Genomic DNA, 26576 nt, shown 5'->3' on the forward strand with positions numbered 1-26576 from the left:
CTCCGAAGACGCCGCCGTACGTGCCGAACGTCTAAAGCTTCAAAAAAACAACAACAACAACAACAAAAAAAAAAACATGCAGAACATGTTACAGCGAGCTTTCAGTTTTGTGTTTTGTTTAGCTTGACTTCGATTGTATTTCATTTATCGTTATTTTTTAATTTAATTTTATTTATTTTAAACTTAACAGCAATGAATTTGATGTGACCCTCCCTGCTGCAGGGGAACGTCGGGACTCTTTATCCTCCCTGGCGAGGGTACGTCAGCCTCAAATGCTGAAGACCGGAAGCAAAGGAAAGTTAGGTTTTGCTCTGTTGAAAACACCGATTTAACAACTTAAGGTTTACATTACAGGTCGAGAGAGCTTATTTATTTATTTATTTATTTTTTTATTGTTGAGCAGAGCCAGGTTTGCCGTTTCACCCTGCTTTCAGCCTGCACTAATATCAGCGAACGGTTTCCTGTCTTGAGCTTCACATTGAACAGAAAGATACAACAGCGGTATTTCTGTTCTCCAATTCTCTGATTTTATTTATTTATTTATTTATTTTAAATTGTCGGAATATATTAAAAAGAAAGTAACCCCTCGGCGAAATGTCAAGTCAAGTTAACGCAAGATTGTATATAATTTAAATATTAAATTTTTTTTTTGGTGCTGCGCACGTTGTTAACATGACCGGTTTTTGTATCAAACTTTTCTTCATAAACCACATTAAACGATATCCCAGCTGTTGATTCATATACGTTCCAGGCTGCATCCGCACTAATGTGTTTTTTGCTTCGAAACAGCGTTTTGGAATCGAGGCGGCGTAAGAGGGGAATCTCAACGGACGGGGCAGCTTGCACAGACAAAACGACGTCGCCAGTGCAGAATTAACCGGTCGAGGCGCTCGGCAGTCGTTTTTCTTTTGGAAGAGGGTGTCGCGTGGCGGCGACGGGGCGAATCCGGGGAGGAAACGTCGCGACCGAAATCGGGAAGCCAACGTGTTCACAGTTTTTTTTTTTTTTTAAAAAGTCTCCCGTTTCCGGCCGTCGAGACTCAAAACGCAACTGAAAGCGGGCGGGCTCGGAAGCAGTTCTTCGGCAATCCTTCGGAGCCACACTGCGGCCAAACGGAAAGTGCGGCCGACCCGTCAGCTCGGCGGTCCGCGTCCGCCAGACGGGGGAGGTATTTCTTCTTCTTTTTTTTTTTTTTACATGAAACAACTCGACTGTACGGCACAAGAGAAGAAAAGAGGACCGAAGGAAAGGGGTGAGAGGGGAGAAGCCGACGAGCACAACGACGGAGCCGAAGAGGAGGACGGAGAGAGGGGGTAGCTTTGTCGCCTATTTTAGCCTTCGCGTCTCGGCGGAAGTTCAGGAAAAGTCACCTCCGCCCAGTCTCTGGAACCGCTGTCGCGTCGACGTGCGACGCCCTCGGGGGCAAACGTACTTTTTGACGGCGTCGATTCGCGACGTGAATGAAATCAAATTGTCCCGTCTTAAAAAAAAAAAAAAAAAAAGATGTAAACGGACGCTCTGGCCTGTCGTTGCCCTGCGGTGACCAAATCCTGAACACCCTGTGGAGAAGTGAAGCACCGGCGAATCTAAGTTCCACTTGAACCCCCACCTCCCTCCCTCCCTCCCTCCCTCCCTCCTCCCCCTCCTCCCCGTCTGAGGAAGCCAAATGAATGTGCAGGCCGCAGAGGGAACTGAAAGGGGGATTCGGGGTTCTGGACCAATCAATGCTTTTTTTTTTTTGGAGCGTACAGGCCCTTCGGGTCCTTTTGCACCGCAGCGGGGCCCCTCAGGGCTGGCGGTTGCCGTACATCAGCGGTATGATGAAGACCGAGATGTCGTCCCCGGAGCCCAAACGCTCGTTGGTGATCCTCCAGCCTCTGTCTCTCAGCACGCCACGCGCTCGCATCACCAGGTCCTGTGCTGCCATCGTGTACCTGGGCAAAGGAAAGAAACGACAATGAATGCGGCGGCGTTGTTAAAAAAAAAAACAAAAAAAAAGTGTGGCTAATTTTATGTTTTTTTTTTGTTGAAGCCTCTTTAAAATGTAATCGCACCGTCTTGAAATTCAGAATTCACAACGGGTGTCTGTCGTTTGAAATTTGCCGTCTGCGGGCTTCGCGCAGCGAAGCGGTGCTCGACCCTCTCCGCATCGACGTGCCAAAACGTTCGGGCGAAAAGTGTGAAAATGCCGATACACGTGCAAACGCAAATGCGAATCTAATGAATAAACTGTGCCGCACGGAAGGCGCAGATTCCAGAATTCACATTATGTAATAATAATTTTAAATAATTGAAGCAAAAAAAAAACAACAACAACCTGTGCAGGTCGTCGGGATCACAGTTGGCTAGAAAGGTGGTGACTGCTTCGGCTACTTCCTGGTTAGAGAGGACGTCCCAGAGACCGTCGGTGCCCATCACCAGAACATCATCGGCACCGTGCTCGTACTGCGTCAGGTTATACACCTTCACCTGCGTGACAAACCAAAAAAAAAAACCAAGAAGTTCTTTTAAAATAAAGAAGTCCTCATCAGTTAAATCGCAGTCATGTTTTAGGTCGTCAACATTTTTTTTTACCATTTTATTCATCGGCCTGTTTATCTGCAGACACCAACCTCTGTTATTACTTTGATCGCGTAGTCACGGCTGAAATATGGAATTATTTTCTCCCATCTTTAATAAGTAACAAATATTCATTTCAAATGAACATGAAAAAGAATAAAAAGGAACAGAAGAAGAATTCAAGTACAAGGCCGGGTCTCACTAATCAATGCTAACACTCATTTATTCACCGTCAAACCAAACCAATCAATAAATAAGCCGCGGTGAGCCAAGAATGTCCATCTGGGGTCCCCGGATACGTTTTTTTTTTTTTTTAAAGGCACCATGAATGTAGAATCAAAGGACTTTTAAATAAATGTATTCATTCCGTATGCACGTTACATAATAAATATGCACCAAATAATACAAAACAATCCATCAATTGATTCAAGGTCGTTGTTTCTTTCTTAAAAACACATTACAAAACGGTGAAATGAAACTCTAAATTTAGCTAATCCCGTTTTGCAAGACTGAAATGTTGCACTTTGTACAATTAGTAGAGTTGCAGTTGTGAATTTTTCTTTTTTTTTTTTTTTTTTTAGCACAGCTTCAGTCTCTAATGACTCTCTTAAGTTTTCATTTTGATTCGGGAGAAATAAAATATGTCAGTTTCCGCTTGGGCGTTTTTTTTTTTTCAAATCTCACTGTGGCCCGGTGAAGGACTTGCATTTCAAAATCCTCCTCAGCGTCTCTTATCCACAGAGCCCAAGGTTGTTCAGTTTTGGCCTCAGTGTTTTGCAGCTGTTACTGACTAAATTTGGAAGATTTCTTTTTTTTCCTGGTCAAAATTAAAAAAAAAAAAAAAAAAAAAAAAATAGCCCAGGGCTGGACGGGTTTAACGATAATGCAGCAGCCGCCATGAATGCCAGCGACCGCACTCGTACCACCGAGCACATGACAAAAACATTAAGACCTTGAACGTACTAAATTTGCACCAAGTGAAAGATTTCTCCCAAAGATCGAGTGCGCTCGACTAACGCAGCTCGAGTTACTAAGTTCATTCGACTTAATGAATTCAATGCAGCCTCCCTTTACCGAGACCGTCTTGAGAACCCACTGGAGAGGCTTTGGTGAGACGTGAGACGCAGAGAGGAGCGTCGAGAGGAGTTAAGTCTTCCACGTGAACCTGGTGTGAACCCCCGGTATTAATGAATTAAAGATCAAGCAGAGAGCTCGGGGGAGGAAAAAAAAAAATAAAAAAATGCAAAACTCTATAAGACAAACTACATCAGAAGATGAAAGCGCTTTGAAACCAGTGGCAGACAGTCGGACAGGTGAGCTCAAGTTCTCCAGCAGCGGAGGACCTGGTTCAGACGGGGGCGGCAACAAAAAAAAAAAAAAAAACGCTACTCCTGGAGACCGCGGTGCAGATATATGTGTGTGCAGGGGTGGGAGCGTGGCCAGTCACGCGGAGGCGCCCGTCCTTTCGTACGCGGGTCGCGATTCGTGACACGAAGGAGAAAGGAAACATCTGATTCGGACAGCTGAGAGAAAAGGTTTGTTTTTGATTGTAAAGTCGAATGGCTTTCAGGGAATATTGCGGGGAGGTTAACATGTCAGACCACAATCCACCACCGCAGACGACGGCAGTGAGCTAATATCTGTTGTATTTCACCGTGTGAGAAATATACTTGTACATATCACCATTTGAAACACAGTAGACTCGTAGAGACATGCGCGCTCAACCTCATCAGGGGCAATTTGCTGCACCTGTGATGTTCTCCCTCAAGTGGCTGGTTTGGTGCTCGGTTGTGTGTGTGTGTGTGTGTGTGTGTGTGTGTGTGGTTTTGGGGAGCGACTGTGCGTGTGAAGTGTGAAAGTTTATTTAATTTTATTTAATTTGATCATTTATATCCCATTTCCCATCCTGGTGACTCCCACCTTATATTTTGTTTGAATGGGTACAATTCTTCTGTTTTTCTATCATTTTGATAGATTTAGTGGGCAGGAAGTTGAACTCTCACAGCCTCCTTTCCTGTACCTATTTTTATTGTTTTGTTGCTTTTTGTTTTATTTCCCCCACATGAGCAGCGCTGATTAGTTTCCCAACTAGGAAGCCCCGTTCACCAGGTTTTGTGTTGTTTTTTGGAAACGTGAAATGACGTCCGGGCTCAATTATGGGAACCGAATTCAGATTTCTCTTTTGTACTTTCAGTGTCTATTATCTTCTGAGATAATGAGCCATTAAAACACAGTATGTCTAAGTGACAACTTGCTGTGAAGTTACCGGTGGGTTTCTAACCCGCTTTGAGTTTGGTATTTTGGTTGTTGCCATCTTGTTTTTGTTTTTTTGGAGTCAGAAGTGACCATATTTGGATGAGCTCAGAAGGAGCGAGAAAGGGGGGGGGGGGGTTTAACTGGGATCCTGAGGACACTATGCCCCGCCCATCTATACCAGCAACGTGACTGCACCCCAGGCATATCAATCAAACCCGACACTGCCAAAAACATGCTTCTCGGTCAGGCCTCATCTTTCATTTAACTATGAGATTACATTGGTGCTTTTTTTGAATAGGCGCCTACTGTAAGACTGAAGGTTTTTTATTTTTTTTTTTGAGCCAGCCCCTAGTGGCCCTAAGTGGTATTGCACATTAAGGCACTTCTGCTTTGGTTCCACTTTTCAGACACAGAAACTCTGTCCATTTTTATATACAGACTATGAGTATGTCACTTTACTTTAAAAGGCACTAGTAAGAAAGTGTACAACGCATTGGCTCCTTCACATCCAGGACACAAACTGATGCCATTTAAAAAAATAACCCCATATTGCTGTTCTTTAAATGTCGATCTCAGAGTTTATTAAAACTACAATTAAAATCTCATTGCTGTCCCGTGAAAAGCATTCATCTCCAAAACATCTCTTGACAATTTTATTTACATTTTTTTTTCAAATTGGTTTATTTTGTTAAAGAAAAGGGATCTTAATCAATCCACAATAAAACATTTCACCGAAGAGCGTCCCTATGTGCGTCTAATTTAAGAAACTTTCAAAGCGAATGTACCTTCTCAAAAAAGTCCGCAGGTTAACTGCAGTGGCAGCGCTTACCTCGGGGCAACAGGAAAGGAACGGTTTGATGTAGATGTTGGAGTCATGAACTTTGAGGTCGTGGTCACCGAGCCCGCGGGTCACACCGATGGTGGCCAACACCCGTGCCTGGAAAACACAAATGGTTTTTACTTTAGGCACCAACACGTACTTCTTCTTGGAAAGCATTTGTGTCTTTTAACACTGGGTGACTGTGTCTTGCTGTTGCTTCCCAGTAAATAGTATAAAAGCAGAGGAAAATTTGTGATCAAATGTCATGCCATTTAAAATACACATGAAGCTGAGTTGACCAGTCTGAGACCTTAACAGTTTTTCCATCCATCCATTATCTATACCCGCGGTATCCTGAACAGGGTCACGGGGGGTCCCAGCTTGGTCATTGTCTTGTGGGATAAAGGTCCGCCCAGCGGGGTTGAAGAAACTGCTCTGTATGTAGACAGAATCTGTCTTCTGAATTCATGCAGCTGCTGCCGCCATTATCAAAAAAATACAAGTGAGTCAGATCAACAAATTTCACTGGACTGTCAAAACACTTCTAGAGGGCACTGTCAGTGGGTGACAGAGCTGCTGGTAATTGGTGTACAGTGTGCTGAAACAAAGCTCAAGTTTGGCAGTGTCTTTTAGTTAAATGGACAAACAAGTAAATATGTTGCTGGTGCAAATGGAAAATCACACACACACATATGGAAATTGTTTTGCAGTAAATGACAGAATTTGTGTCATCCCATCAATGTCTTTTTTTCTGGAAAGTATAGCTATTCTTTTAGTGATTTTATTTTTTTTGGCAAGCTCTTCCCCTCTTTCATTGTCATGTGAAAAGTCTGTGTTGTGAATGCTCTCTGAATTCAGGAGCTCTTCATCAGGCAACCCTGGTGCTGTGTGGTCGTCAGAGGCCGTTTTCCTTTTTGGCGTCGCTTCTTGAATTGATTGAAAATATGAAACAAACAGATGTGACAGAGTTGAAGGCTTTTTGTGCAATTCATTTGGAGTGTTTTTGGTCTCTTCTTCTCATCTCTTTCCCCTGGTTATCCAAGTGAGGATTAACTTCACTGCTCAACTCACAAAGGCCGTGGGGTGTGCGTGTGTGTGGTGGGGTGTGGTATGGGGTGTGGTGTGTGTGTGTGTGTGTGTGTGGTGGGGTGTGGTATGGGGTGTGGTGTGTGTGTGGTGTGGGGTGTGGTGTGTGTGTGTGTGTGTGTGGTGTGTGTGTGGTGGGGTGTGGTGTGTGGTGTGTGTGTGTGTGTGTGTGTGTGTGTGTGTGTGTGTGTGTGTGTGTGTGTGTGTGTGTGTGTGTGTGTGTGTGTGTGTGTGTGTGTGGGATGTGGTGTGTGTGGGGTGTGGGGTGTGTGTGTGTGTGTGTGTGTGGTGTGGTGTGTGTGTGTGTGGGGGGGGGGGTGTGGTGTGTGTGTGTGTGTATGTGTGTGTGTGTGGTGTGTGTGTGTGTGTGTGTGTGTGTGGGATGTGGTGTGTGTGGGGGTGGGGGTGGGGTGTGTGTGTGTGTGTGTGTGTGTGTGTGTGTGTGTGTGTGTGGGTGTGGTGTGGTGTGTGTGTGTGTGTGTGTGTGTGTGTGTGTGTGTGGTGTGGTGTGGTGTGGTGTGTGTGTGGGGGGGGGGGGTAATGTAGCGGTGCTGCCTGAGTGAAGGTACTTCTCGTCTAGTCAGGGTGTACTCTCTCGCACACACTGTGTTGCACATCTGAGACCAAGTGTTCACCCACTCACTGAGTGCCTGGCAGGCATGTAGTCAGTGTGTGTGTGTGTGTGTGTGTGTGTGTGTGTGTGTGTGTGTGTGTGTGTGTGTGTGTGTGTCAGACTGACAATTTTGGAGCTGGTGATTTTCTCTGCAGCTCTGAATTCCAGAGTAGACATATAGTACAGTACAGAGCCTTGAAAAGACACGCATACTTTTACAGTCAAACCCACACACCTTTTTTCCTTCGCCGTATACAAGTGGAAACTTGAGATCTTCATCTTCTATGGTCTTGTACGCCCTGAGTGAGGAGAGAAAAGAAAAAGAAGACCAAGAAAGTGAATTTTTCTCTCTCATTTTCTTTGATATACACAGTTTTCAAAGTATGGGTACATCATCTGTCTTTGACACACACACACACGGACTGAAAAGGAGGTACACAAGTGGAGAGTAGAAGGACACCCTTAATTATTGTATCTTAAATGCTATCTTTGTGTCACACTGGCTAGAAGAGAAATTTTGTCCCTGGAACAGATCTCCAAAGAGCTAGTTCTACAACCTCTTCTTCAGGTGCATCATTACTCAACCAGATGTACGTCAAACGAGGCCAATTTCCACCTGATGGATTACTGGGCACTTTTTTTTTTTTTTTTTTAATGTTTGCGGTGTGATTTGTTTGTCAGGAGCATTGTGGAAAAACTACTGGCCCGATTTCAAAGAGATTTTGTCTCACGGAAGAACCCAGGAGCCGTGCGGCTGATGCGAATCATGAGGCAGATCCACTAATTATTTTTCACATTCATTACCATTGCGAGATGGAGCACTTAAAGCAATGCATCTTAAAATACAGAAGATGGTAGTCAAGTTCAATGTGACTTCACATACGATGTCACCCGTTGTTTTTGAAGCCTCGAGTCTGACATTTTGGATATTGCCATTTTGAGTTTTTTGGGTTTTTTTTTTGCCAGAAGTGACCATATTTGGAGGAAGGGGTGGATTTCACTGAGAACTTTAAGACACTATGCCCTGGCCACTTATACAGGAAAGTGTATCACGGGCATGTCAATCAAATCAAACATGCCACTAATATACCTCTCTTTGAGGCCAACACATTTCTTTTACAACTTGGTGGAGACCAAAACCAAGCTAAAAAGAGAAAATATTTCTTGGGTGGAAAGAAATGTCTGAATTAATTCGAATCTTCCTCCGTCACTGCCTACAGGTGTTAATGGGTGACCCAACATGTTAAACAAAACAAAATTTATGTGCATTTTTAAATATTGTACAGCTTGTTCAGCTGCCCGTGTGGCCATTATGAAACTTGATGAAGTGGCTTTAATTGACTGCCCCTTCCTGGTAAATCCCCATGTCTTTCCAACTCGACACCTCTGTTTGAAACATGGTCTTTCTATTTGAAAATGTCGTCTCTAAGGCCGCACCAAGATAACCGCGATGACGTCAGTCTCCAGAAAGCTCCCCCAGAACTTTTTTTTTATTTTTACAAGATAAGTAGCACTCCTTACACTCATTTCTACATACTGTAGTTTGCTAATAAAATGTTAATAAATGAAGATATGGAAATAAACACAGTCTCGTACTGAGCGACAGGAAACACAATGGCAGCGTGTTTGTCCCATTTTATTCTTGCAATTGTCAGACTTGCCTTGCTTAGTAATTAACATGTACAGTAGGTTAGAAACAAAGCGAATGCCATTCTTCTTTTAGGCTTTTGATTTGGCTTCCATCTCGATGACAAAGTATCTCTCTGGAGTGCAAAAACAAGTGTTTTGGCTGCTGAAATATTAAGCATGAAAGCGAGAGGAAGGGAATCTTGGAATGCATAAGCGAAAACCTAAAACTAGTTCACAAGTGCACAAATGGAGGGAGAGGATCTGAAAACATATTTAGAAATGGAGCTTTGATGTCAGACAGGAAGACTCTGGCTGACGCTGATGGACTTGAACTAGCTACATTAGGCTTGACGTCACAAGTCAGTGGAGAATATCTACAACTTCAAACGGCCTCATATCTGACCAGGGTCTTTTCCATCTGTCGGTCCATGAGCCTCTCCGCCCATTTGTCTGTCTCCAAAAAGCGAGTCGTGTATTTTTCCCCCGACTGAAACGCAACACGCTCTTTCTGCCTGGCTTTTTGCCTGCATGCCTTTGAGCTGAAGAGGCAGAGAGAGTGCTTCTTTATCCATCAGCCACGCTCATAGCCGTGCTTGTCAAACTTAACACCTCTGGTGGAGAGAGAGAGAGAGAATACAGTCAACCACAGACTGTGCTTACTTTTTTTCCCCCCACTGTTTAATCTCAAAAGCAAATGAGCTTCTGAATGAGAAAGCTTTTCAGTATTGTCTTCATTTGCATTTCACATGTGAAATGTGTTTCCAGCTTCTGAAATGTGAAGCTTTATTGATTTTTTTTTTTCTTTCCCTGTTGTGAATCACTGAAAATTCAACAAGATATAGCACCTCCGCTACGGTCACACTAAAACGTGTTTTTTTTTTTTTTTTTTTTTTTTTTTTTTTTTCTCGTTTTGAAACGCATAACTTCTGCTAGGTTTACGCCTAGCATCCACACTACTTTAGCGTTTTCAAATGATTCCATTTTAGGGCTTTAAATTCTGCATAATGCTACGACTACATAAATGCGCAGGAGGCAAGCTATTGTTTAAACTAGTTTTTGACAACTCCCGTATCTGGCAGTGTCATTAGCCCTACCCGGAGCGTTGGTGTTGCACCGTACTTGGTGACCCACCCGGCTCTTTGACCTGCCCTGATACTTTTTTGCTGACAGTTTCATTCCTCACGCCGAAACCGAACCAACGCTGCAGGTTACAGAATCTGATGGGCATTGGTTTTAGGTGGCATGTTCTGTGTTGTGAATAGTCACGTGACGTGTTTTCAGGTGTATTAGTATGAATGGGGATTATCTTAAAGTGCCTGTGTGCATGCAGATTGCTTTTGTTACAAAATGCCGTTTTAAAATAAAAATGTATCGGTGTGGAAACATTTCTCAGAGGAAGATGCAACTACAGTTTTGGTATCGGCGCCAAAACTTGACTACTGAATTCACGCCATTAATGTATCCTGTCTTGCAAGGTATGGACTTAAAATACAAAACATGACTCTAAATTTCTTCTTTTCTTGGATATGAAGAAAAACACAACAGTAGTTGATGCTGTGACACATCCTGGCAGGCACATTTCTGGTCCCGAGGGGCACTCTCATTGTGAAATATACATCATACACCGCAGTACTGTACAGTATGTGCCTGCCTGTGTGAGTGAGTGTGTCAGTAAAAGCACATCTCATTACCGGCTCCCACTGCAGCCACAGTCAGACGGCTAACCCACATAACATTGCACATACATCCCTGCTGTATCATTATATCACATCAGGTTAGGCTGCTCCCTCATTAGCGCCCTCCTGCTCTCTTCAGCTCACACGGTATACAAGAGTGTCAGCAGCAGTAAAGGAGACAGGAAAGGGTTTGCAGGAGGAAAGAATCGGGGCCACAGTGCCAAAAACAAATTAAACCTTTTTCAGATTATTGTTTCATCTAATATGGATGCCACTGGAGACGGTTTGGGTTCGCAATCTCAGAACGTTAGACATTTTGAGGATGTTTGAGTCTTTTAAGTGCTTGGTCTGCTCAGTGAAAATGATAATGGCGAAATGAAAACGAAAAAGAGGAGGGCAAACGTACCATCCGTTCATGGTGAAGTCTCTGTAGAGCATCCTCTTGCCCACTTCCTTCCTCTGAACTCTCCGGGGGAATTCGAGGTGCGTGAACTCATTTCCTAACAGGTGAGGCTGCATGAAACCCTGGAGGACGGACAACAATATTCAAGTCAGTCAAGCTGCTAAATGTGTGGCAGATTTCACAGATCATTTTTGCCCATTGTCACTTAACTCTTAAGATATAGTGTCCACCATTCCTTTTTTTTTTAGACATGGACATATAGCATAAACAGTTTGACAATAATACTTTTGTAGTTTGTTATTAAAGAAATGTGACCAAGGTATGAACTGGGTGGCACATTTTACATCTTAAAAAATAAACCAACTCGTGTTTTGGTGGACAAACGAAGCAAGTGTTTTGAAACTACCCAAAGCATCTACTGCATTTTAATGATACTTATGGACTGTGCCAATACCCATACATCTAGAGATAAGCTGCTTGATAATATACTCCGTGCTAATGTGTTTGTCAGGATCTACTGTGAAGGGGGAAAAAAAAAAAAATCAGTAAAATACTAAAACTCCAATTTTCCTTGGCAGCTATTGTAAGCCGGCCAAAGAGCACCAGTATTGAGATTTTCATGGTCTGAACAAAACAAAACTGTTTCATAGAATTTTTCGTCTGACGCATTCCTTTCCTTCATTCATCAAATCAAACTAAAACACAGCAGAGCAGAAACATGACTGACTGCTTACTGTCATTGTCTAATAAAAAGGTCATTCTCAGTCAGTTATTCTCAGCTGACAAGCTTGTTGAGTGTCGTCACAACGGTTGAATTTCTACATTTTTGGGGTTGTTTTTTTATTTCTTCACGTCCCACAGCTCCAAAGGAAACTGATTGACAAGAAGTGCCTTGCTGAGCGTGCTTCTTGTAGAGGAAACACAGTGAGAAACTGGTCAACAATACACAACTTCTCTAGTCAATAAAATGAGCACATTTAATTCAGGTTATTGGTATCTCAAGTTATTTGTGAGGAGTGTGTAGATTCAGACTAATATGCCTTTTTCTGATTATCCTTATACACATTTATACATATGTATATAAGACAAGCTGTCTTGCATCACCGTACTTCCACAAGAAAATTCAGCCAGTTCTTGCTCAAAGGGCGTCAAATACTGACCCGTTATCAAAACTGTTGGCGTCGGAGAGATATGGATAAGGTGCCATTTCCCGCCAGCTCATTGACCATGAGGCCGAAGGAGGAGGGCATGTGACAGTTGGATGGAACAAACACAGGACTTTCAATTTCAAGTAGTTTTGGCGCCTACACTTAACCAAATAATTTTGGTACCTAAGCCTAACCAAGCAGTTTTTGAACGTGAAAATGAATATTAAAGAGTTTTCTTACCAGGAACTGGAGTCGCTGCCGTTCTGACTCTGGTGTGAACTCTGTCGAAATGGGAACGATATCATTGTTTCTAATAATGATAGCCCTGCAGACACAGACAAAATATTGGTAAAGCAATGTACAATGTAATCTTACATTTTAAAAAGAACACAACGCTCCATTGGTTGAAGCTGCTGTCTCTGTCCCAGCAGGTCCACGTACTGCCTTTGTATATCTTTGGGTCCCTCTGGCTTACTAGCTACAGTGTATTTATTACCCCTTCCTTCACAGACCCTTTAATTTCATGTCCAAACCTAATCAAACGTACCTGCTGTCACCTGCATTCCCAACATAAAGTTTTCCTAGCAGGTAAACTACAGTGAGAGCGGTACATCCTCCTATGATGCTATAAACCTGCTTCTCCTTCTCGATCTGGGCATCCTGGGAAAGGGGAAAAGACAAGACACAGTTTTGTTCGTCTTTAATGAGACATGTAAGGAGACAAGCTTCAAGAATCTTCCACATCCACCCACGTTACAGTAAAAAATTTAAAAAACTTCAACAAAGTTACAATTCCACAGTGCGAGCGGCCCACGTAGGCAGAGTTTAAATATGTAGCCTGAGACGACTTTTATTCAGCAAGATTGTAACTGTGGCTGTGAAGGCCAAAGGAGCAAGATGGGAGAAAAAAAAATAATCGGACACAGAAAGTGAGCAAGTTTGATCAAATTCTCAGAAAGACAGACGAAGTGTGGGTATTGTTTTAGACTATTGATCGGTTTAACCCGAACCTCTTGTCAACCGCGTGTCAGCAAACAAGGACTTGTTTTGCCTGAATGATGTAGACATTGATATGTGAAAAGGTTTGGCTCTCGACTTGGCATCATCCGGTTCAAGAAGCTCTGTACGGGTGGTACATGAAGACGTTTAAGAGCGCGTACGTTGACAGAATGGCTCCTTTTTTTCCCCTTCTCATTTCATAATACATATTTTATGGAAATGACCATTTGTATGCGGTTTCTAAATGATCCATGATTGAGGAATATTTATTTTTTATTTTCATTCTTCAGATTTGCAGTTCTTTGCAGGAACCTGCAGCCTGCGCTTCCTGAGGAGCAGCTTTTTCCTCCAGGTATTAAAAAGAGTGGATTATTGTTTGTTGTTTTTTTTACTGTGGAGGCCACAGCTTTAATTAATGCAGTGATAATATTCTACAAAGGATGTCAAATGTGTAACAGTGCTTCTTTTAGGGGACAGGTATTGCATGGGTTAGTCAATCTTAAGAGCTTTCATAAGGATTTCTTTTTCTTTTTTTAAATCTGGGTACTGGAGGGTCTAACCTCGCCTGCTTGGACTGCTTTCCATTGCCATCTAGTGGTACTACTATGTAAACTGTAGTTTAAAATACATCAACACTAAACAGTGATGGAAAATGATGATGGTTCCCATAACTAATAGAAGTACTTTGGATAACATATTGATGGCAGATTTTCTATATGAGTTTAAAACGTTTGTGATGCATTTAGTATCCTAAAAATGTAATTTGCACCTGTAGCCCTGTGATTTTTAGAATTTCCGCTAAATTCCATTTAATTAGAAAGCTACTTGTTGGCTGCATATTTATCAAATTCCTCCTTTGAACTCCACAGGGTGACAGAAGTTCCCAGTTTAATGCGGTTGAGTGGCATTTAACCAGGAGCCATCATTTCATCGGCCAGCTCTGTGGTGCCAGATGCCATTTTGTCCAAATCAGGTGTGAACAGAGGCTCTAACGGTTATGGGTCTGAAAATAATCTGTGCGCATCTTGTATGTTGGGGAATGTATGTGTGCCTTTTTGTCCTCAGGTCAGAATATCAGTTTGGAAGTACAGCATACGTCCTTATAATGACAGCATTCAGCAGCTTTTGTTGATCTGTGCTGTGTTGGCTCCTTCAGTAAATTTGGAAAAATACACGTGATGCTTTTTTGAGCTATATCTTACACCCAATTAAGCACAGTTAATAAACAGCCTTCATGGGCTTCATCTAGTAATCTGCAGTTGTTAAAATTAATTTGGTCTACTGAGAGGAACTTAAGTAGAGCTGCAATTGCAACCTACTGTCATTCCTGGCAGTTAAGGATTACTTTCTCGATCCATGGATGAAATATTTCATCTGTAAATGGTCAGAAAGCTGCTTCCAAGAGCCTAAAGTGTAGTTTTTAATCGAACCCCTCCCTTCTTCATGTAAAGCTTTCAGTTCGTTAACATAAATCGCAAAAGGTTCGTCGTACAAGTCAGCTGGAAAGGGGTGCGCAATCTGAACGCTTCACCAGGATAAGGCATCCACCTGACAGGTGTGGTGCACTAAGAGGCTGATTAAACAGCATGATTATTAACCCTCCCACACTCTACATCAGTGTGTCAGCCAAACTCCCACAATATAAATGAATGAGGCATGGCAGCGTGATTTCCACTGAGTGCGGAAGCTTGCCACCCGTCTCTCACCATCTCTTTGAATGCGTTCTCTATGGCTCCTATCACCAGGCTCTCATGCTGGATCTTCTTCTCAGTGAAGAAGCGTGGCGGAGGCGGGGTGCTGCATGGGGAGGCTTGTGGGCCCGTGGCCCCACGTAGGGAGGCAGCCCGGCTCAGGCCCCGGTGAGGGCCTGGGGTGTTCCCCTGGAGGTAGGGATTGATGTCAGGCTCCTCCCCCAGCACAGTTGGGGGCAGGGAGGCAAGGTTGCGCAAGATCTCTATGACGGCCTGAAGCTGGCAGGCGATGTGGTGCTGCAGGAGGCGGGAGGCGACTACCGCTGCGCCTGAACCAGCGTGGCCGTCGAACAAGGCCCAGTAGTGGAACACGAGTCCTTCACTGTCCTGCAAACAAATCAAACTTTAAGCTGGCAAGAGCAAATCAACAACGTAATCAAACATAATCAAAATAAATGATGTTGTCGTGACAAATAATTTGAATAATGAATTAATATTACTATAAATTGATATTTTGACACCCACTAGTCAGTATCTCATCGACTGACTGTCATTGCCAGATCAGAGTTTCCATGGAGAAGATCAATAAGGATCAGCATTCAGAATCATTACTTACTAGAGCCCAACTGATACTGGATTTTTTTCCAGTTCAATTTAATGTGAATTAATTCTGTCATTTGATATTTATTCGAATGTAATTTTTGGAAAAAGTGACAGACCTACTGAACACTCCTCGCCTCAACCTCACCCTCACCCTCAGCGTTTAAGAGATTTGCATGTAAAACAAGAAAGGCCCTCTCTAGAGCCCGTGTTTGATTTGTCCCTTCTAGGATACTGTAGAAACATGGCGCCCTATGTAGATATGAGGGCTCATTCTATTGTGATGAAAACAATGTTTCTCAGTTTCAGGTGATTATAAACAATGAACATTTAACTTCTGGATCAATTTCTGCCAATAAATCGCCTACACACTGAACCTTAAAAACACATCAACACCGCATTTACATTTGGAGCCTGGTGAGTGGCACAGAAATCATTCAACACTGGACTCCCATTTACATACATACACATATTACATTACATTTAGCTGATGCTTTTATCCAAGGCGACTTACAACACACCGATGGTACACCATCGGGAGCAACTTAGGGTTCGGTGTCTTGCTCAAGGACGCTTGGGCATGTGGACAGGAGGATTGAGCCACCAACCTTCCGATTGGTGTGCAGCCCACTCTACCGTCTGAGCCACAGCCTCCCCCATAAATAAGGCTGTCCAGAAACATCTCTCTAAACATAAACCACACCCATGTGACATTAAAATATATCATTCTCTGTAACTGGAAAGTCATCCCCCTTATGACGACTGTTTGACTGATGACAGGTGATACAAAAGAACGGAAAAATGAGAAAAAAAAAAGAAAACTAATTCTCAAAAGACTACAAATTCTCTGAATACTGTGACCAAAATATGTAAAAAAAAAAATAAATAAATAAAAGCTTCAGGTTAACACACTAAACTCAATTTATGATAATGTCATTTTTGACATTTGAAGAAGAGAAAAATAAAACAAACAGCTAAATGACTTATGTTGAGAGCTGAGCTTGTAATATGGGTGAGTCATCAGAGAGAAGAGACTCATTCAGTGCAGTAGTGTGTAGGAGCTGCAGAGGTCAAACCTCCTCACTCTCTCTGCTGGGAGAAGCTGTCACGTCTGTGCCACAGTCACATACATTTACATTATATCTGTTCCCGAAAATGTTTTGTTTTGGCTTTCATAAAAGACTTGCACGCAAGCTTTCCTACACCAACACAGAGGGCGTAACCACAGCAACAAAATAGTTCAGACACACGCTTTTTTAATGAACTCCAGTCAAAAATGACTTGACTGACGATCTGTCTCTAACGGAGAGGTCCCCACAGTTTCGTTGACTGATGACCAGTTTGCGGAGGAGGCGTTGAACAAAGTCGAACTGCATGATGGATGGCCAATAAAGTGGCGTACCAGTCCTCATCCAGTTCATGGCAAGAAAGTTAGTGTAACTGTCTCAGAGTGTTACAGTGTCTGACATTTTTACAGCAAGACAGACGACGACAACGACAACAACAACGATGACAAATCTTCAAAAGACATCTGTAGGATGTGATATTTCGTTGGAACAGCGAAGCTGCAGCTACAACAGAAATATCCCCTTTACTAATGAGAACATGAGCTGTCGTGGTTTACAACTGTGTCGCTCCTCCACTTACGCCTGAGAGCGAAATGCATTATGTCTGTACACTTTATACGCTTGTGTGCATACTTTTGCGTTCAATGGAGCGTGTATTCGTGGTTATTCTTACCTCTCCCAGTTTGCTGTGCTCCATTCGCATCCCCAGGCCCTCTCCGTTGGGCAAGGAGTTCCGTCTCTTGGCGGTGGGGGTCTTGCTGGGAGTGGAGGGGGGGCAGTAGCTCATTGGCCTCCTTCTGGCCACTACCACCTCACAGCAGGCCTGGTCTTCATTCAGCGCGCTCTTGCCAGCATTAATCACCCTGAAAGAGGCGTATTTTAGGCTTGTCCGTAGCCAATTCAGAGGAATTATATAAAAACCACATTTGGCAACGTATTTTCAGCATTGCAGCTACAAGCAATAGATGCACCACTTCTTGCTGTCATCTTCCCAGCTGTGGCCCTGAACAAATGGATGGAGTGAAAGGCGACATCAGATGGTTGTTGTCGGATGAAACGGCGGAGCAGTCTTTCGTGGTTAGCGCGGCTCGCTGCAGGGTCGCAAACAATTAAGTCTCTGACCTGCGGTTTCTCTCTGCACACCCAGAGAAGCAGTACATTTCATGTCATGCTCCCGATTAAGATCAAACAGTCCCGCTTATTTGTGGCCCTGCTCTGCTCTGCTGATATATCAGGACAGTCGCTTCTGGGTGAATAAGAAGTCTCTGTTTGTGTGCAGTTGTACATACGCGCCCAAAGCTGCGTACCGCGTGCGTCTGCAGTCTTAATTAACTTTATTTGTGCCTTTATCTAACGATGCAGAACAAAAATGTTACCCACTATAAATTAAAGACAGTTGTATAATAACTGTACGGTCTTCATGAAGTTTCTTTTTAGTGCTTTTGTAACAATCAGTGTGGGAAACCACTTTTCTTTTTTTATCCACTGCCTCATACTCAATAAATACGATTTTGTATAAACCCTGCATCACCGGGGTCTCCAAACAGGAGAGTACGTGTTTGTTCAGAAGTAAGTTGTTATTGCTCACATGTAAACTTATTCAGCTGGTTAGAGTGGAGCTCAGCTGTGTGAATAAATGTTGCTAAACATGAACACGTTCATTTACTCAAAGTAGTTCTCAGAGGAAAAAAGGTTGGAGACCCCACTGCTCACAACATTTTTACCAGAAAAACATAATAATATGCCTATAAAATATCCACCTAGTATTTTTTGCCTAGAAAAAATATGAGCATTACCGAAAGTCCTCAAATGCTATCTAAGGCGCAGACTGTCAAAGTCATCGCCAAATGTAAGAGTTTTAATACAATAACAAGTATAACCTGAAATAACAGGATTTTTTTTTTTTTTTGCCCACTTAATGACAGCAAAGACAAGCTGACACAACACTGACATATTAACCATCCGTTATCTCCAGGTTCCCAATCCGTCACAGGGCAAACACAGACAGATAAACAACCGTCTACCCACCTAAAGCCAATTAATAATCATTAACCAATCTTGCACGCATGTCTTTGGACTGTGGTGGGATTTGGAGAAAACCCACGCCGTTGACATATTGTCACCTTTTTCTTTGATATGACAGAAGTGTTAGCAAAACTGCAGATTGTTCACGCACCAAGCCGATATGACACATTTGGAGTCATGTTTCTGGCACATTTAAAAAGTCCGATACTCACTCTTCTTTTAGCCCGATGAACTCCATTAACCCCCGAGTGAAATATTTGGCTCTTTGGCTGCAAAATGCTCAACTGTGTTCACCAATAGTGTTGTGATGAGGACGGCGAGACTGGGCACGGGTTGTAAAAGGACCCTCACAGCTTTTGATCAAAGCAGCTTTAAAGAATATAAGATATTATTTAACCATTAGGCATGGGTTTTCTGGTTAAAATAAACAAACAACCTAATCTGCAGCAATAATCCTTTTGCTGGCCATTTCAAAAGGTCACTACACCGGCTGCTGAACAGCTAAGGCTATCTTATGTCACTGGGTTCCCAATAGATAGTGAAAAAAAAAGAAAAAAGAAGTGAGACAGGCCAGTCTGACAGACGTCTCCGGGGGCTGCTGTTGTTGAATGTGTGTGTGTGTGCGCGAGTTGAAAAATTGTCATGTCTATTTATAGACACAGACTGTGGATTGTTTTCTGCTAGGCAGCAGTCTGGTCCTCAGGCTCAAATCCCTGTTAACCTCGGATACATATACATATATATGTGTGTGTGCATGTAAATTATTAGGCATTCAGGTGGTTTATATGATGTATCTAACATTTTGCAGTTATTTATCATTAGATCCATCACTGTTTGGTTTATGTATGTCCCAATTATTTGTTGCCACACTGTTTTTAATATGAATTTGAAAGAGAGACAAAGAGAATGATGGACAAAATGTGGATGTGGGTTCAGCAAAGAGAAGGAGAAGGTGGCGGCAGAAAGAGGGCGGAGGGCAAAAATGATTTTGTCTTTTATAATAATTTGCAGCGATTAAATGGCTTTTGTATATGAAAGTGTTGAGCAGCAAAAAGCCTGTTCAAGCTGATTCCTTACTAATATATATATTATTATTTATTACACAAAAAAGAATGTGTATTCTATATGCTTATGTTGCCTCCTAATTTACTCTCTTCTTTTGTTGTTATTAGGCCTTAAAATGATTGGTCAAATAATCCATTCGGCCATCTGCATAAAATGATCCAGGTACAATTTTGATTGGTTGAACTTGGTTCTTACTTTTGTTGCTTTTGTTAGGTCTCAATGATAAACCGACTTTGGGTTTTAGACAGTTGGTCGGACAAGACTAGGCATTAAATTGCTCATTATAGAATAATTAAATTAAAACTAACCAAACAATAGTGCAAAGTTTTTTATTTTTATTTATTTTTATGTTTAAACAACCAAGAAAAACAGACAACAGACAACGGTGTTATTGTTGTGATGGATTTTGCCAGAGGTGAGTTATTGTACAATGTTATTGCAGTGGGCAGGAATGATCTCCTGTATCTGTCCTTGTGACAGCGGAGCTGGAGGAATCTTTTGGAGAAAGTGCTCCGCTGGCCCTGCAGCAGGTGGTGGAGAGGGTGGTCAGGATTATCCAACATGGATAATAGTTTCCTCAGCGTCCTCCTCTCCACCACCTTTTCCAGGCTGTCCAGTTTGCAGCCAATGATGGAGCCGGCCTCCTGAAGCAATAACTACCAAGAAGCACAACTCGATAAAAGTGGAACGGTTTGCCACGTTTAATTTCGTGGCACTGAGAGAACTCCTGAACTACAAGCGATACAACTTTGCGTAAATGGTGAATGACACATTACAACCAGAGTATAAAAGTCGTCTGGTTTCGGGGGAAGGTATTCACCATAATTACTCAGCTCTGCTTTAAATCCTGAATTATTTACCACAGCACCTATGATAACAGCAGAAGGTGCCCTCTGAGTTATTATAGTATGAAAACATCCTGACGCGTCAAGCACTTTTTGGAGCTTTTTGATACACTGAAGTCCAGGAAGTCTTTGTCTGCTTCACTTAATCTGCTGTCAACAAACGCAAAAATGTGATGACCTGTGCATGTGAGATCATGTGCTGCACATTTTATATGTGAAAAAAGGAACGTGCACATTTGAACCCCGGTGTAAAATTATGAGGAAAACAATTATCATCCTCTGTAACAACAGTCCATTTAATTCAATAACCCCACCGTGTTTCATGAAAGGTGCAGCTGGTCCTATTGTGTGCATGTGATTGGAAGTACTCTTGCAACTCGTTTGTCCTCATTTCACCATTTGCAGGAAGAATTATTTAATTTCCCTGCCAATCAAGTTTTTTTTTTTTTTGTGTGTGATTCGGAACAATTACTTTTCCTGCCATTACGTACAAAACCTAATTTTCCCCTCCATTGTCAGACATCTAATGGCCTTTTTGTTTATCTATCCGCTGCAACAGATTCTGGGCTAGACAGCGACCTGAGGGATGTAATAATTATTTGGTGAAGTACAATGGTTCAAAGCTGTGCCTCTGGTTAACTCGAAGCATGAAAGGAACAATAACAGCAAAACAGCGACGAGTTCAATAAAGTGCTTTTTCAGAAAGCCCGTATTTAGTACGTTTTCGTGCAAGTTTTGGTCGAGATTGCAAAACCACCTGAAAGTAAAAGATAAGAAAATGCAACATCAAAATTAGAGAGTTTGAATTGGACTGGAGGAATGAACGGGTTTACTATGAAGGTCTAATGGGCGAGGACCATCACTGAGAATGGTACATATTATATGCAGTTTTCAATGATAACGGTGGCAAATTCACCGCTCAAAAATTCTTAGCAGTTCATGCAACAATGGGCCTCTGGTTTCACACACAGGTAGATAAGCACCGACTCATTTGCAGATTTCACTGAAACAGCAGACCTCGGTTGTAACTAACTAGCCAACGGTCTCTTGCTGACCTTTTTATGTTTCGTTTTCACTTAAAGAAGTATGCGACAGGGTAAATAAGCACTCGGTGGATATACAGATGTTGTGCCAAAACACTAACGCCGGAGCAGGCTTGACATCTAAAACCACGGCTGCGTAAAGAAAATATGGCGTCACCACTCGATCTTGCTGCTAGTCTTTCCCTGCGGCCACTCACAGGAACTGCAATAATTAAAAACCCCCGTGGCCCAAAAGCCATTTTCCTCGATCGGCTACCATCGTACAAGAGACGTATAAAACGGTCACGTCGTTCCAACAAACTGCAAACTGCTCCGCTTTTTTCCCCCCGTCTATTAATAGAGCAACTTAAGCGAGTTCTTTTTTTCTTGGCGTCATTCAATGTCAAATCTTTGGGCCGAGCAAGAAAGTCACTTTCGACCAAGGCAATGGGGGCAACCTTTGATTCCAGTGTACCGTCGTCTCCGGTCTGAAACCTCACCAGCTGTTCACCCATGTGGAAGGTAAGGGGCAGCGCTGTTCTTGCGCTGCAGTGTACAGCCGACCAGTTCGCCATAGTAAGCAGGATAAACTCTTGTTTGGCTACTTATAATCTTAAACACTATTAATTACGAGCAAACCAGGGATTACATTTATGCTTTATTATTGATATTTTTAATAGGTGGGTTCGCTTTCTGGACGAGGACTGATGTGTGTGTTTGGCGAACGGGAAAAGTAGCAAAGTCTGGCTAAGGTTACTAAACATCGCCAAATCCAATAAGGAAGACTTATTGCTTTTTTTCGATGCTTTTTCCGAGTGGCATCGTTATTAAGCTTAACAGTAAATTTATGACACGACAAAATATTTGACTAAACCACTAAATGTATCCTGACATTTGAATTATTCCAAAAATGTAGTCATAAACTCATCAATTGCCAGTGTCTAGAGGAGGCCAGAGCAAGAAAAAGAAAAAGGCTGCTGTAATGAGAACAAAGGAAGCTTTAATTACAACTAAATGCTGATACGAGTTGAACTCATTAACCACACTGATCCACATGAGACGTCTCATGGATGCTCTGTATCGCTCTGCGGTGTGTGTGTGTGTGTGTGTGTGTGTGTGTGTGTGTGTGTGTGTGTGTGTGTGTGCGTGCGCGCGCGTGTTGGACGTAGAGAAAGTATGGAAGATGTGACCATGGACCTAATTACAGATCACGCAAACTCCATTTACATCAAACTTGTTATTGCCTTGTTATTCAACAAACAATATTTGAGTAATAGTGTGCTTGCTTGCCTCAATTTATATTCAGTATTTCTCCTTAAAATATTTAGGAAATCTCCTTACTTTTCTCAATATTACTTTATTACAATCCTGTGGAGAGAAGAAAAAAAGAGTATATACATATATATATATATTTCTGGCAATCAATGTCTGCTCCCATACTGAATCGCGTAAATTTATTCTTTCAATAATCAAAGAAAAAAAAAAAAAAAAAAAAAAAAAAATCACAAAACCACCAAGTGAAGAAATAACTTGACTGTACAAACAAACTATTCTAAAATGTTGAGAAGCTCCTGAGAAGAGCGTTAACCAAAGGGAGGAAATGGTGGCCAGCAAGAAGCAGCTGATCAATTGATAACGGCTAAAAGAATCTTGTGCTGCCTTTTTTTTTCTCCAGACATTTTTTTTAATTTTTTAGAACAACACAGGAAGCTTCTTCAAAATCGAATCATGTATTCTGTGAGAGGGGGAGGCTGTGATGTGGGTTTTGTGTCTATCACAGTGTTTTTGAGTCACTGTGTTCAAAAGAATGCAGCATAACTACAATGAGATGTGTAAAGTAATCTCTGTAAATAGTTCTGTATCATGCGGTTCTGTATGAACTACCACGCCTTTCGCTCAGTGTCCAAGGCAACTCCCTGGATATTTTCCATTTTGCCGAGTGTTTCAGACAGGTGATCAGGATTATTTCTCGTGATAAACACTCCGGGGCCCTCAGGCTATACACATTCAGCAACATGCTGATCATCATCATGTCAGAAATTCATAGTAGTAATTGTCCCCGCAGATGTTGTGCATTTGTAACATACCCATCTACTGGAGTTGGCTGTTACTGAGCTAGACTCAAATGTGCCCGTCTCCACTTTCACAAGAAGTTACTATTTATTTACCATGCATGCCCTGCGTGTAAAGATTTGCTAATATACTTCATACATTTATAGTATCACCATCCTCGGGGATTATGCACATATAATATGTTATATTCTGCATAATAATCAAGGCTTTTGGCAACACAAGGTGAAAAAAGCTGAACATGGAGTAAATGTTGTCAAGACTTAGAAACCACTGTATCTTTCTGCCATTGATCTCTCTGAGTTTAGCCTATATATCAGCTGTGTGGTGGAGTGAGGTAAAGATGGTGTGTAATATGTGACATCATTGCAAGAGCACAGATTGTTCACTGCTCTTTCCATTGCCCTGCCGCCATCAACATTCAGAGTCAGTTAAAATCGAGTCAGCCAGTTTTGGACCTCCAAGCCAGGAATATATATATATATATCTTATCTTGACACTCCATCGCAGCTTTAGTAGCCATAAACCGAGCCCTGTTGCGGACTATGTCCCAGATACTGCTGGTAGAAGGTGCATCATCCTCTTGCACGTGAGGGCCGTGATCCTTTGGATGTGCGGTTATCCATTTCTGAAGGCACACACGTTTGGTCAGATTTGATTTAAAAGGCCGGAGGTTGCAGGCAAAAGGTTGGTGCGTGGATTCAAAACCATGCAGGAGATGGGTGGAGGTCACAACAGGTGCAGTTTGAATCCAACTTATTGTTCTCGATGAATCAGACCTGAATGTGTGTAGGTGTAACAGCGTGTTTATATCAACCCGAGAAGGAGCACATTCATGAAATAAAGTGTTGTGGTGAGCCCCTGCCAGCTTCTGGGCCTTCACGGTACCGAACGCATGTGGTTTACGTGAAATCCCACTGACACATAGAAGAATATAGGAGTTTAGGGCAGCTGCCGTACAGGTTACTTACTCAGCGTATCCTGTAGCCCACGGTAATCTCCTGGTTTCCTTTAGGATGAGGATGGGCCGAGCTATATGATCCGCGGAGCACTCGATCTCATCCGGAGAGAGTCCAAGGAACTCGGGTCTCATGTAGGGGAATTTCAGCGGCATCTCGGAACCGGGATTCCCGCCTCCTCCGGAGCTGCCCCCGGCCATGATTCCACCCATGAACCCGGCCACGGCGGATTTGACCCGGGTGAGCATGTTGGTGGCGCGTCGCGGCGGGGTGTCCGTCGGCCGGTGCGTGGCGCCGCGGCTGCCTTTCCCCGGATTCCCCCCCAGCTCGGCCGCGCTGGTCGACGAGAGGCTCGATGGAGAAGAGGAGGCGGCGGCGGAGAGCGAGTCGAGCCTCAGATGGTCAGGGTTTCATTCATTCAGAGTGGAAACAGCAGCCGCAGCCGGATCGGAGGATGGAGGAAGCAGCGATGATGATTTAGGTGCAACCCTGCACGCTTTTATGTACAATCTTTGCCCTGCACACCTCCATGGACAGTCATTGATAACAGCTCGGCCGTCGTGAACGCGGAAATACACAGAAGATTAACGGGTCATGTGATGCAACCAATGATGCACACTGCAAAAAATATCCACACTGTGGATGGGTTTAAGGATTAAATGTGCCATCTCGAGATAGGTGGCAAATAATAGGAAAAACTAATAAAGTGTCTTAGTAAAAGGACTCTATATAAGTCTCTGGATTTTTATGGATGGAAATTTATTCATCCAAAAGACGTTTCCTCATTTGTTTTGTTTTTTTGATGATGATGTTGGAGAGCACCGTCTAACATGCTGATCCAAAATCTTGAGATCTGGTTACTGCAAAGGTCATATAACATACAATTCCCATTGTATTGATTTTGCAAGTGGACCCAAACCATGCCAGCATAAAAAAAAAGAAAAAAAAAAAAAAAGCCACCATTACATTACATTACATTTCATTTAGCTGACGCTTTTATCCAAAGCGACTTACAATAACCAGATGCATTAACTGTGGGGTTCAAGTATTCAGGCCCACTGTTCCCCTGGTGTGTGCCACACATGCTCAGGCTCACTCATATGGTGAGGGATGACACTTATCTGACCATGTATCTTTTTTTTCCACATCTCTATAGATCAGAGTCTGTGGTTTTTGCACCACTGAACTCTCAACTGTGAATTCTTTGTAATAAGGGGTTTATGCACCGCAACTCTACCATAATATCCCCCCTATGTTACTGTCAACGGGTTGTTCTTGCCGAGACGACCCTACATTGACATTCTCAGTCACCTGAGGAAGAGTTGCTCTTCTGTTTTTCACTATATATCACACTAATGCACGAGCCTCACGGTCTCTACTTGGCAGCACATGGTGAAGTGTTATGGTTACTTTGGAGAAGCTTTTTAAAGTGAAACTGATTTGGCGTCTGTGCAATATATGATTTGAAGACTCAAGAGTCCAAATTGCCTGGTGAGACTGATATTTTTTACAGTGCAGGGCGAGCAAAGATAGATATTTCTTACAGCGGAGGATGAGCAGCTTAAAGGCTGACAGCTGGTTAACGGTAAATCAGTCCAATAGCCATCACAGGCCGTAGTAACCCAAGAACATCTGAAAGGAGCTCACAGTGCAAGAAGCACTTTCCTTCTGAAAATAAGCGCTTTACAGTTCTGCATTGTCAGTCCTGAGATGACCAGTAGGCGGTGCTATAAAAGGCAAAATAGGAAAGAAAATGTAATGCTAAAGTTTTGGGAAATTGCTTGGCTTGCTAGTTACTATGCGTGAGTCACAGACTGTACAGTATAATAGTGGACATAGCTTCTGGGTATGAAAAATGAGGCCAATGCAGAAGGGCTTTAAACTGCAACACTACCGAATGCCGCTGGGGGTTGGCTCCAAAAAGGCTCTGGCTCCAAAGACTCCCATTTAACTTTTCTCATGAAATACAAAGTCAATAAAGGTTTTTTTTCACATCATTATGGTGTATGGTGACAGTTCCTGAGTGACACCCGTTTTTTTGTG

General features: G+C 42.7%; 1 protein-coding gene across 1 annotated transcript; it reads right to left on the reverse strand.

Moving 5' to 3' along the window:
* Positions 1-1653: 1653 nt before the first annotated feature.
* Positions 1654-25111, reverse strand: LOC138202672 (protein phosphatase 1H-like). The gene is made up of 10 exons (XM_069156922.1): positions 24546-25111; positions 17221-17410; positions 14896-15267; positions 12738-12850; positions 12431-12515; positions 11046-11164; positions 7570-7633; positions 5645-5752; positions 2318-2469; positions 1654-1934 (listed from the first exon to the last, which is right to left on the reverse strand). The coding sequence occupies exons 1-10, from the start codon at positions 24779-24781 to the stop codon at positions 1787-1789; spliced, it is 1587 nt and encodes a 528-aa protein (XP_069013023.1). The 5' UTR covers positions 24782-25111; the 3' UTR covers positions 1654-1786.
* Positions 25112-26576: the final 1465 nt, after the last annotated feature.

Source organism: Embiotoca jacksoni, unplaced genomic scaffold (genome assembly GCF_022577435.1).
Source record: "Embiotoca jacksoni isolate LCO1_2020_lvr unplaced genomic scaffold, fEmbJac1.0.p SCAF_21, whole genome shotgun sequence".
Classification (NCBI taxonomy): Eukaryota; Metazoa; Chordata; class Actinopteri; family Embiotocidae; genus Embiotoca; species Embiotoca jacksoni.